The sequence below is a fragment of the Candoia aspera genome, chromosome 7 (genome assembly GCF_035149785.1).
Source record: "Candoia aspera isolate rCanAsp1 chromosome 7, rCanAsp1.hap2, whole genome shotgun sequence".
Taxonomy (NCBI): domain Eukaryota; kingdom Metazoa; phylum Chordata; class Lepidosauria; order Squamata; family Boidae; genus Candoia; species Candoia aspera.
In genome coordinates, this window is record NC_086159.1 from 30076939 (window position 1) to 30089731 (window position 12793).

A 12793-nucleotide genomic window follows, 5' to 3' on the forward strand; every position below is an offset into this window, starting at 1 on the left:
AATTACAAGCCTTGACCTCCCACTCCTGGGCTCAGTGGAAATCCCCACAGCTACTTCTTTCTGGCATTGGATAAAAACCACTGCAGAAACTCTTCCTAAATTATCAGCATGTGAAAATGTATTTTCTAATGCCTGACCCAGATATTGCTTCAACACCTCTAAGCATCAAAAAAGAACAATACCTTCTTTCTTCTTTCAAAAGCATTTAATAAAATTATATTATAGGAGCTGCAAAGATGAAGCCATAGTTAAGGCTGTGCTGTGAGTTTTACTCAAGGCAGCAAAAAAATGTTCTACATTTAAGTGATTAGGCTGAATGTCCATGTTTTGCACACTGACTCTTCAGGGGACAACCAAATTATCCATAACATTATGCTGCCCTGCAATTTATTAATTCTGGCAGAACAAGCATTTCAGAATTAAATTTTCCTCCCCATCTATCCTTTGACTCCTTTGGCTTTATATCTGTTTTGGAGCATGCTTCCATATGAAACTGTGCAACCACATGATACTCATCCTCAACTGTAACACATAGCAGGCAGATACGTGTGATGTGCATCTGCATTCATTCATTTTCTTTCTTTCTTTCTTTCTTTCTTTCTTTCTTTCTTTCTTTCTTTCTATTTCAAATTTAGTCACCACTCATCTCACTCAAAGAGTGAGTCTGGGTGGTTTACAATATACTGCACGTTACTCATTTTGGGGAACTGTTTTATATTTCTGTTTTATAAGAAGCTACCAAGGAAGCCCACCTTTCAAAATAATAATTCTTTTTTTAAAATATTTTCCAAAATAATTTTGTTGAATAACGCTCAATATGAGGACAGTTGATATGACATTGAGAAGCTGTTTATGCTACTTTTTAATTGACATTGTGATGGCAATAAGTATAACTAAAATCCCCACCCCCCACCCCAGTCAGCTCAGTTGGGTTTGGGTTTTGCTGGTGATATTGGTTTGATTCCCATTTAATTTGTTGCTGTGCTTTAAAGTTTTGGTAGCAACTTTGGGGGATCCCAAGTTGTGAGACTAAAAGTTAAGGCGTAAATATTTAAATATAACTTTAAGCGCTAGGATACCCGTACATTTCAAAAAGAACATGTGACTGTATAACTTTGCTTGGTCATGTGGTCATATCAGGTAGCATTTTAAAAAAGGAAACCTTAGGAAAGAAGCTATAATAGCTGGTACTAGTAATTCTCAGATTAGTGAGAACTTTACTATCAACAAACCCCAACTCTCTTCTATTATCATGAAGAGCACAAGCAAATATCTTCTAACTTAGAAAGGCAGGAGGAAAACTAGAAATTAATCCCTGGGACATTGACATATATATAGGCCCTGACTGCTGTGTATTGCAATGGGCAAGTCTTCTGTTGTAGTTAGCTCCATTCTTATCTGCAGTAAAGTATCAATACCAGCTGAGTTATATTTGAAGATCTACAGCTGAACATGCCAGTTCCAGGATAAGAGATTGAGAGTCTGGAGAACTTAGATTTACAGTTGTGTCAAGCTGAAACTCAACAGAAAGAAACTTCTGTGCAAAGAGCCCAGAAGTGCTATAAACACACTGGCTGTATGAAGGTTAGACAAGGATTGAACAATCCCTTTGATCACCTAATATTTTTAAAAAAAATAAATGCTATGAAAATAAATACCCAATACCCAGGGTATTGTTGTTTTTGTTTCGCTACCAGAGTGAAGGAAAGATGTAATATAAATTTGGTCAATTAATAATTACAGTCACTTACAAATTCAGCAGGATTTCTTAGGCTTATCATGAGAAAAACTTTTGAATACATCCTTGGACAAATCTCTTCCCTAAAGGGATTAAAGAGGTGGACAAACAAACATCAGCATTCATTACAAGCCAGAATGAAGTTGAAGCAAAGATATATGCATCATGTTGTCACCATGCACATCATGTAACCTATATTTGCAGCATTACATCTGATACAAGTACATAAGTCATCATTTCCCCTCTTCTTCCTCCCTCCACAGACACTTCTGTATACACAATCATTTCTGCCCCCTGTGGGTGAATAATTCAGCTAACTATATGCTACAATACTGTGGACAATTCTGGGCAGGCACAGAATCATCCAGTGATTCACAGGATCAATTGTAACAGTTAATTGCATCATATATTAATTTTAGTGGGCTTGGGGAGCCTCTCAACACAGTTTTTCAAAACTTGCTATAACAGAAGTGCACAATTTTTCCTGGGCTGAAGAATGCATCTGAGTAGTGTTCCAAGGATCCATGCTGCCAAAAGTAGTGGAATGGGCCAGATCAAACACTAAATTTGATTTCGTTTCATGTACTGTAAATTTTCATTTACTTATTTCTCCCTTATCACATTAAAATTTACAATATGGTAACAACTTTTGATGGACTTGCACCCAAAGCTTTTTGAGCTGTGTGCACCTCTGGGACTGCAGGTTTTCCATCAAGCACAAACTGCAGAGTTGTGTTATTTTTTTTTTCAAGTTCATTCAAGTGTAGATTAAATGGTGACTTACAAAATTATATTGTCCAATCTTGGTGAACATTTGAGCCACCAGTTGTGCTAATTCATGTGTTCAGTCTCCTTTTCTTTTTTCGACATAGCATCTTTTATCTCATATGGATCAGTATAGATTATTTGACATTAATCTGATTTACTTTCAGGTTGGGAATCTTGGACTGCTCTTCATGCTCCTTTTTTTCATCTATGCTGCTCTAGGAGTGGAGCTTTTTGGAAAACTTGGTAAGTTTTCCAGCATAAAGGTGTGTCATAGAGAAATGATGGAATTACCTAACTCCAGTTACATCATCTCTCCCCAAAAAGAGGGGGGAATTACCAAAACAATATGTCAGCTTAGAAACAATTCCCATGATTTAAAGAGAAATCCAATGTATCTTAATAAAGAAGACAGTAATTAGTAATTACCTGCAAGATTGTTTGTTCTGCTATCTAGATAATTGTTTATGGGCAACTTCAAGGGCTCTGCTCTCCTCACTTGTATTTTTTTAAACTGAATTCCAGATGGACAGTCATTCAGATCAAGCATACATCTTCAAATAAGGGACTGCCCTTTGTAAGTTATGGTTCATGGCTGCCATAAGTGGAAAACTCGCAGAATATGTTTCACTTTATCTGAATAATCTGAGTGTATTTCTGATTATTTTCATCTTATTAAGAAATCTAGTGTGACAGGGGATTTCTCCTGCATATTGCCCACAGTTAGTTTAAGCATTTCCATTGATATTTTGCAAGATACATCATTATCCAATGGCTGCAGGCAATTCATGTTTTTCTTCCAGCTTCTTCAGAGACAGGTAACTTTATTTTCTTAATCTTCAAGGCATTTCTGTTTTTGCGGGGGAGGGGAAAGTAAATTTTCTTTTGCCACTTTTTTATCATTAGAAGGGACCTCTCATTTGTACTTTTGTCTTTATAACATCTACTTTCCTCATTTCTTTGTTTTGCCACATGGTTACCAAGCACTTGTAGCATGGGTAAATTAAGGAGAATTGTTTTAAGGAAAATTCACCTCTTCCTCCTTCAACCATAGTTTATTTTTGTTTAATCAGCTAAATGACAGTAATAACCAAGGAATAAGAAGATGATGGGTCTTAACCCCGTCAAATCCCTCTTTATACCTACTTTTCAGAAAGCCACAGCCAAACATATATAACTATAATAGCTTTAATTCATCCCTTGATAACCTACTTGCCTTTGATGATAATGGCCAGATATTGTGGTAATTGAAGTAAACACATGTGAAAGAAACCAGGTACCACATTGGGGTAGATTGCCTCATTATTTCCCTCTTTCTGTTGAACTTGCTTCTGTCTCTACTCCATCCCCACCTGGATTTTGGCTTGTGCATTGAAAAAGCATCAGCAATATCAGCAAGAGTCATCTGTTGATCTCAGACTCACAGATACTTTAGGTTGAAGGCTATATCTGCAGCAAGGAGATTGGTCAAAGAGCTATCAGTGCCAGAGGTTATTCTGGACATTTCAGATACTTGCAGTGCTTATAAGGACTCTAAAATACAATGCTTCTTTCAAGGTTCCAGTCAGTCTGGAACCTCCAACAAAAGAAATGGGTGGGTGGGTGGTGGAATGACATCTTTCCCACAAATGGGTGTGTATAGATTATTGTATGATTTATAAAGAGGAAATTGCAGAAGACTCCTGTACAAACAATGGTTTATGTTAGAATGTCAGTTTCTGGTTCTAGAGACAGATAAACAAACATGGATGAGACAAATGAATGCATATTCCAATTTAATATTGCACTATAAATTAATGATAATTGTGATGATCAGTTTTGGAATGACTGACTGGAGCATGCAGTTTACATAATTCCATATCACAGGGCTGGTACACAAAAATGTACAGGTGATCCTTGCTTAACAGCCACTCGTCAGTGACCATTAAAACTTGCAACAGCACTAAGTGAGTGATACTTATGACCAGTCTTCACAGTTCCAGCTGTCACAGTGTACCACAGTCATGTGGTCACCATTTGTGACCTTCTTTGCCAGCTTCCAACAAGCAAAATCAATGGAGAAGCCAGCAGGAGGTCACAAGTGGCGATCATGTGACATCCTCACTCAGTGGCCTGCAGTGATTCACTTAACAATGGCTATCAGGAGTGTTGGAATTGCCATCGCTAAGCAGTGCAGTCATGTGACGTCACACTTTATGACTGCATTGCTCTGCAAAAGCAGTTCCAGTCCAAATTGCTGCTGTCAACCAAGGACTACCTGTAATTGGAAATATGTCATCCCTTTGGTGAAAGTTGGCCTCTAATAAAGCTCACCTCATCTGGGATCCGGTCAGCCTGGCGTGTATTACTGAGGCCTGGCTGGGCAAAGAGGGAAGAATGTGCCCAGAGGGGGTTCAGATGTGGCACCAACTGAGACTCCATGGCCAGGGTGGGGGGATTGCTGTTGTCCACCAGGAGACTCGGAAGATTGTCAGGGGCACTGCTCCACAAATAGCTGAGTATACGACCCTACTTGTGAGGTTTGGCCTGAAGGATCAGTTGGGAAACTAGGAGTGAATCTGGGTCAGGAGGGAGCAATGGAGCATCTATGGGTCACTGTGAGGCTTATTCTCACCACCTCATGGATAAAATCACTCAGATCCACTATGAGTTGGGCTCTAGCTGGGCAGATCTTATGGAAGTGATGGAGGGATAGTCTTGTGATGTTATCTGGGAGGAGTTTGAGCCTGTTAGTCCTGAGGAAGTAGACAGGGTCCTTGGTGCTGTGGGTGCAGCTACCTATGTATTACATCCATGCTGCTCTTGGTTAGTCAAGGTCACCAGGGAGGGAGCATGTGAGTGGATCCATGCAGTAGTAAATGATTGTCTGAGAGATGGAGTGATGCTGCCGACTCTGAAAGAGGCAGTGCTGTGCCCCCTCCTAAAGAGGCCATCTGTGGATCCAGCTGATCTGGACAATTTTTGTCCAGTCTCCAACCTTCCCTTTTTAGGAAAGGTTGCTGAAAAGGTGGTTGGCCACTAGCTTTAGAGGACCCTGGAGGAAGCAGTTTAACTGAACCCTTTCTAGTCAGGATTCAGACCTGGGTATAGAGATGGCTTTGGTCACTCTTGTTGATGACCTGTGGTGAGCTTGGGGTGGTGCATCCATCCTGGCTCTCCTTGACCTTTCAGCAGCCTTCAATACCATCAACCATGGTATCTCTCTGGACCAACTAAGGGGGTTGGGAACGGAAGGCACTGTTTTGTAGTGGTTCCCTTCCTTCCTCCAAGTCTGGCTCCAGTTGGTGTTGGTGGGTGAGGAGTGGTCGAGCCCTAGGCCCCTGCCTTGCAAGGTGCCTCAGGGCTCTGTCTTCTCCCCCCTCCTTTTTAATCTCTAAATGAAGTTACTGCAGGAGGTCATCTGTTGGTTGGGGTGAGGTATCATCAGTATGCAGAAGATACCCAGTTATACATCTCTGTCCCAGGCCATCCAAGTAAAGCTGTTGCAGTTCTTTCCCAGTGTCTGGAGACAGTGAGGATCTGGATGAGGAAGAACAGGTTGCGGCTCAACCCTGCCAAGACTAAGTGGCCATAAATGTTGAGTCCTCTGGATCCAGGAGTTACATAATTTCCATCTTAAGTTCTGGATGGGGTGGCACTACTCCATTCGGACTTGGTGTGCAATCTGGGGGTTCTCTTGGATCACTGCCCCCACTCAAAGAGCAGGTGGCAACTGTGACCTGGGGGGCATTTGCACAACTGTACTGTGTGTGCAGGTTGCATCCACTCCTGGACCGGGAGGACCTGCTCATGATCACTAACACCTTAGTCAATTCCCAATTGGCCTATTGTGACATGTTCTACATGGGGCTGCCCTTGAAAACCATCCAGAAGCTTCAGTTGGTCCAGAATGTAGTAGTGCAGGGAGTTATGGACATATCTCATTATGCCCATGTAACACCACTACTCCTCAAGCTGCACTGGCTTCCAATAGGCTTCTGGGTGTGATTCAAGGTGCCGGTTATCACCTTTAAAACCCTACATGGCACAGGACTGGGTTACTTGAGGGACTGCCTTCTCCCAAGAACATATCTCCCCCCCCCCCACATGCTCTACAGGGAGGGCCAGCTTCAGGTTCCTTCTTTTAAATCTTGACATCTTATGGGACCTAGGATGTGTGCTCCTGTTCTCTGGAACAATCTCCCCCCAACATTCAACAGGCCCCACTTTTTCTCATCTTTAGGAAAGCCATTGAGACCTGGTTCGTCCCCCAGGCATTAGGAGCCAATTGAGTGAGAGTCCCCGCTTTTGGTTCTTCTCTTATGTGCTGGTCGCCATTTTATATTTTGTATTTATATATTATAATGACTTATTGTTATATGCTGAGTATTTTTCTTTTTTGATTTATTGTTTCTTTTTATGCTGTAAGCTGCCCAGAGTCACACTGTTTGAGTTGGGCAGCCTTATAAATCTTGAAATAAATTAGAATTAGAACGGAAGTTCAATCACTTATTTGGTCATTCTTGCTGGTTTTGACAGCAGGCTGCGATGCATTTGTTGATTGTACAAGCATGCTAATAAATCATTAATTTTAAGGAAACATTTTTTATAAGTGGAATCTAAAAGCAACGGAGATACGTTTTTTTGGAGAAAGAGAGACAGATTGAAAGGAAGATATATTGGAAAATAAGACACATTATTTGAACCTTGATATATATTATAGGGCAAATTTGGAGAGAGGTGGTGAATTTTGCAGAAATATAAGGGTATGTTCTCATCCTGGTACATTTAGAGGTAATCAGATGTTGATTAGGCCATTCTAACTTTTATCTAGATTTGGATATAAAGACAGGATTAAAATGTATTAACTGCCTTTTCAAACCTTAAACTTCAGTAGAATATAGCTTCATGCTTACTTTTTCATCTATAAATTCCTTCTTTCCAGTATGCAATGATGAGAACCCATGTGAAGGAATGAGCCGTCATGCCACTTTTGAGAACTTTGGGATGGCCTTCCTCACACTTTTCCAGGTCTCCACTGGTGACAACTGGAATGGAATTATGAAGGTAATTGGGACCATTTATGACAACATGTTTTGTGCTCTCATGAATAGTATCCTGAAATGGAAACAGATCTGCACTTCTTAAAATCAGGTAAGGAGAGTGAGGAATGAAAGAGAAAGGAAAGTTGCCAGGGTCAGATAGTGAGCTTAAAGCATACTGTGTATACTGTGATTTCTACACTATTTAATATTTCTGATCCAAGGAAAAGAAAAATGGAAGATAATTGGATTTAGAAATATTGCAACCATCCAATCAGTGACTACAAATGCCTGGTATGACAAAAAGTATTAGAATGTTATTGATAATGATAGGCAGAACCTGGCTATCCCCTCATTTTGGGGGAATGTGGTGAATTTTTGCAATATTTTCAGACCTTGTATGGAAAGTCAATTCCTGAAACGAAAGTGGCAAGAGGGAAGGGAAGGGATAACATAGGGCTAACACACTTACCACATAAACAAACTGTTACTTTGTAGCATCATATAATGAGCTGCGGCAGTGCAAATCTTTCCATGGCTACATTAAAGCTAAAGAATATTGAGCCTGTGCAAATCATTTGAGGAGGTGCATAACACATAAAGTGCCTCTATGGATCTGCTCCTCAAGTCCATAAAACAGCTTCAGCTGCTTTTAGGTTTAGAGCAGTTGCTTTGAGTCCCTACAGAACTTCTGAGCATGCATGTGCTTACCCCAAAGACACTTCCACTAGGATAACTAAAGTGAAGCATCTCTTTAAATGATTTTTAAAATACACCATTTTGGTAGCAAATAGATTTTGAGTAACGTACTAATAAAAAATTAGAGCAAACTCTTTGGAAGAAATGTTGTGATTTGGCTAAGACAACACCCATATATCCTGTGTTCCCATACAGTTGCTCATTCACTCATATATCTTGCTCAGTAGGATCACTGACCCATATCTGTCCTCATTTGGACCCATGTCCTCAGTGCAGGAGAGTATCTAATGCACAAAAGTGAGCTCTTCAAAGTGACAAGTTGGCATAGTCACTGACATGATTCACATTCCATATTAAATTCTCAGTACTATAAAATATATATCTCAAAGCGCAAAATACTCTGTCTCAATACGCCAGCCTTTCTCAACCTTTTGACCCTGGAGAAACCCTTGAAATATTTTTCAGGCCTCAGGGAACCTCTGCACATTCAGGCTCAAATATAGGCTAGAAGTTATAAAATTATTATATTCATTTCATGTGTAAGCCTGTATATATGCGTTAACCATGTTCTTAAACTAAAAATAAAGGATGAAACTGACCTCTTGAATCTGAAGTTGTCCAAATTTGAAATAATTTTTAAATAAATCATGATCTCCCAGGGAACCCCGAGTGACCTCTTGTGAAACCCTAGGGTTCCATGGAAGCCTAGTTGCGAACCCCTGCAACAGAATATTGGGACATGGGACAGGAATAAATATTTTATTGCTGCACTACTAACTATTAATGTGTGCTAAAATAAAAAGGGATATCATTTTGTAGTTAACTGGGATTTAAAGATTTCTTGTGGATCCAGAAAGTGGTAGAATTAATGATGTAGAGGTTGGAGAGAGAAAGAGACAGTTCTGTGTCCAGAAACATCATACATTAGGAGTCATGAGTCTTGTTTAAATATTTCATTTGAGAAAGCAGCTATTTTTGCCTTCATTTTTTAATTAAATTCTCCCTTTTCTCTGTGTTTTGTGCTTGTGTATGTGTGTTGTGTGGGGAGTTGTTTGGTTTTCTTTCTTTTTGTTGTTCACGTTTTGGCCTAACTTAATTCCCCAAGGACACACTACGTGACTGCACTCATGATGATCGGAGCTGCCTGAGCAACCTGCAGTTCATCTCTCCACTCTACTTTGTTAGCTTCGTGCTCACAGCCCAATTTGTCCTCATCAATGTTGTAGTAGCTGTCCTCATGAAGCACCTAGATGACAGCAACAAGGAGGCACAAGAGGATGCAGAAATGGATGCTGAGATTGAGCTTGAGATGGCACATGGATTGTGCCCCCATAGCACAAGCTCACTGAATCCTGGACAAGATGGAGGAGGTGGGAGAAAGGACTCTGAAGGACATCTGTGCATGACATGTTACTCTCCAGCACAGGTAGGCAGAGCATTTTTGCTTGCTGCTAGCAAGCCTTTGGCACATGAAGTGAGAGAAGAAAGAAAGCTTAGACGAGTGTAGAACCTCATGATAGAAAAGAGGGTATTTAAACATCCTGTGACTGGCTGGCATTCAGTTCTAGGCTAGGGGTTCTGCTGTACTGAAAATTTTTCATGAAGTCAGAACTTTGAACAGCACTCAGTGCTGAACAGGATGAGATCTGGGTTTTGTGAAAAGTTGAAAAATAAAATTTAAAAAGATACCGTGAGGCAGGCCTAAGGTACAATAGTGGAAATACAGTAGCAGAACACAAAATTATTTTGCAAGGTAACTTGAGGAACACGCGTAAGGTTCTATAGGAAGCTTCAGTGGTGCCTCTCTGCAGAATATCCATCTGAGCCCTTCCTTTTACATCACTGTGCAGGGCCATATTCTGCCTCATTTACTCATATTTGGTAGGACTGTACATCATATGTGGCCATTTGCCACAGAATTAACCAGTATGAGTGCAAGTGGCAGAAAATAAAGCTACATTATGCAAAAGAACACTGAACAAGCAAAAACATGGAGTTCTTAAAATAATGTCTCCCATCCTCCCCCCTTTCTTGTCCCCTAGGAGAACTTATGGCTGGACAGTGTGTCTTTAATAATTAAAGACTCCTTCGACGGGGAGTTAATGATCATCGATAACCTATCGGGCTCCGTCTTCCATCATTACTCCTCGCCGGCCATGTGCGAGAAGTGTAACCATGACAAGCAAGAGGTAACCTGCGTGCGAGGATACGGGAGGGGACATCCCATGCATTTCAGAACACACACATGCACACTAAACACAAGGTCTCCTGGTTATAGATAATTTTGACAGAAGTTTTGCTATTAAGGTACATTCCTGAAGGCATGTTCTTGAAGGGAGGAAAGGCATACTTGTGCTAGCAGAAGGCTGAGCTGAAAGACAGCTAGAGTGACAAGGGTAGCTGGAAAAAAAACCTTGCATCATTATGGAGATACGGTGTTCGCTCTTTAGAGAAGACAGCATTCAGTTTTGCATATTGTAGACTGAATTGTAAAAGGAACACAATACATTGTTTGGAGAGGTTTGGAGAGCATTTTAAATGACATGCTTAGTTTTAAGTGCAACTCTGTTTTCTGGTAGCTAAGAAGTACTCTAAAACAGTATAGTTTAAGATAAAATCACTTTAAGTTTTAAAAATGCTGGCTACCATTTCACTTTATCTTAGTTTTGAACCTTTGGGTCCTCTTGTTAATTAAATTGCTAGTGGAAGGTGCAGGAAATGGAAGAAAACAGATTTCTTACTGAGGTGTGAGTGATGGTTGTAGGGAACTACAACTTAGGTGGTCTCAATCAAACATGTTATTTTTGCATATCATCGCTAATAGAATCATTCATTGTCAATTCTTTGCAATTAATGTGAATGTGTTAGTTGCATAGATTTCAGAGGGCAGAGAAGTCCAGTTGAATATTCACAAGCCAAGAATCTCATTGGTAGATTGTTGTGTGGTAATAAAGCTAGATAATTTTATATCTTGGTTTTAGTATTCTTATGGCGGCCAGCAATATCTTAGATTATCATGTTAATTCAGGTGTAAGTATACAAGTAGCATTTTCCCCCATCTCCCACTGCCCTTCCTTGCTTTGCATCTTCACAATGCATGTGAAGTAAGCAAAGCACTGCAGTCAATGCATTAAGAGAGACACTTTCTTTGAAAGACTTGCATGGCTGCCTTACTGGTTCATCCATAGCTATGTGTATGCATGCACAGGCAACACTTCCATTGGAATCACCAGCAAAGTGGTTGTGCATGCACAAATACATGCAGCAGCTGGAATGGCCTTCAAAACTGCCATCCAAGCCTTCCAAAAGAATCCAGTGCCTTAGTGCTTCCAGAAGTATGAATGTCCTGAACCTCTTTCATTAGTTTGCTCAGCCCTAAGAGGATTTAAATTACTGTCAAAAAAGAAAAAAGTTTGCCAAGATAAAAAAGGAGGATTTAATCCAGGAAACTCTTCATGCCAGCAACGTATCTGTCCAACACACTGTAGAATTGTCTCTTTGGCCCACTTTTATGACTTACCCTCCATGATACTGTAAAATTATCACCCAGTATCAAACTTGCCCTTGTGATGTGGAGGAACATGAGACTCTAGCCCATATTCTATCAATGCCCTTTCTGTAACAATTTGCATGTTATCATGTAAGAAAAAAAATAAATGTTTCTTAAATATGCCTAATGCATTTATTTATCACTCATACATAATGCGTTTTTATAATGTATAAAGTGAGTTAGGTGCCTCTATATGGGGCTGGATTCCTGGGAACTGCATGCACAAATGCTTGGCATTTTAGCTTATCTACCTGGTAGTTCTTCCAAGAATATTCCTGTAAAGTCTTTGATCCTGTCCATCCATCTTTTCCATTGTCTTCCCTTTCATCTATTTGACAAATGCAGTTATTTCTAGATCATCGTCCACTCCTATTACATCCAAATATATGAGTTTCTGTTTGCTGATCATCACCTCAAGGGAACAGTCAGCCTTGATTAGGCCCAGGATTGATTGATACCCTTAGTAACTATCTCCAGATCTATGTTCAAAAGCATCTGTTTTGCTCTCCTGCTCTTTCCCAGTCTCCCAACTCCAAAGCTGTACATTGCTGCTGGACAGACAATTGATTTAATTATTCTGATCTTTGCTGTTGTATAAATGAACTTAGCTTTCATGAACTTGTCTAAATTTATCACCGTATTCCTCCCTAGAATTGAACTCTTTAATTCTTTAGCACTGTCCATCTTTACTTTTAATAAACACCATATCCTGGCATGATCTACATAAGGCCTTGCTGTAGTCAATAAAGCAAAGGTAAGCCTTTCTCGTGTGTTCTTGCTCGCCCCATTATCCATCTTATATTAGCTATCTGATCTCTTGTCCTGCCTTTTCTGAAGCCTGCCTGTTCATTTAACATTTTCCTCTTCATGTTTGGTTCTCTTTATCCTTATAAGAACTTAAATAGATATTGCTTAACACAAGGAATTAGTGCATTAAGTAATTTACACATTCTCTTGCATCACTCTTCTTTGAAATCAATATATACACAGATCTAGGCCCCACAGTCTTGTTGCATATTT

General features: G+C 40.0%; 1 protein-coding gene across 1 annotated transcript in view; it reads left to right on the plus strand.

The window, feature by feature from the left end:
- CACNA1I (calcium voltage-gated channel subunit alpha1 I) overlaps positions 1 to 12793 on the plus strand; it is a 346803-nt gene that overhangs the window by 319964 nt on the left and 14046 nt on the right. The window contains exons 29-32 of the mRNA XM_063309585.1: positions 2671 to 2749; positions 7428 to 7549; positions 9329 to 9649; positions 10266 to 10412. Of these exons, the coding sequence (XP_063165655.1) occupies positions 2671 to 2749; positions 7428 to 7549; positions 9329 to 9649; positions 10266 to 10412 (669 nt within the window). The remainder of the gene's footprint in view (positions 1 to 2670; positions 2750 to 7427; positions 7550 to 9328; positions 9650 to 10265; positions 10413 to 12793) is intronic.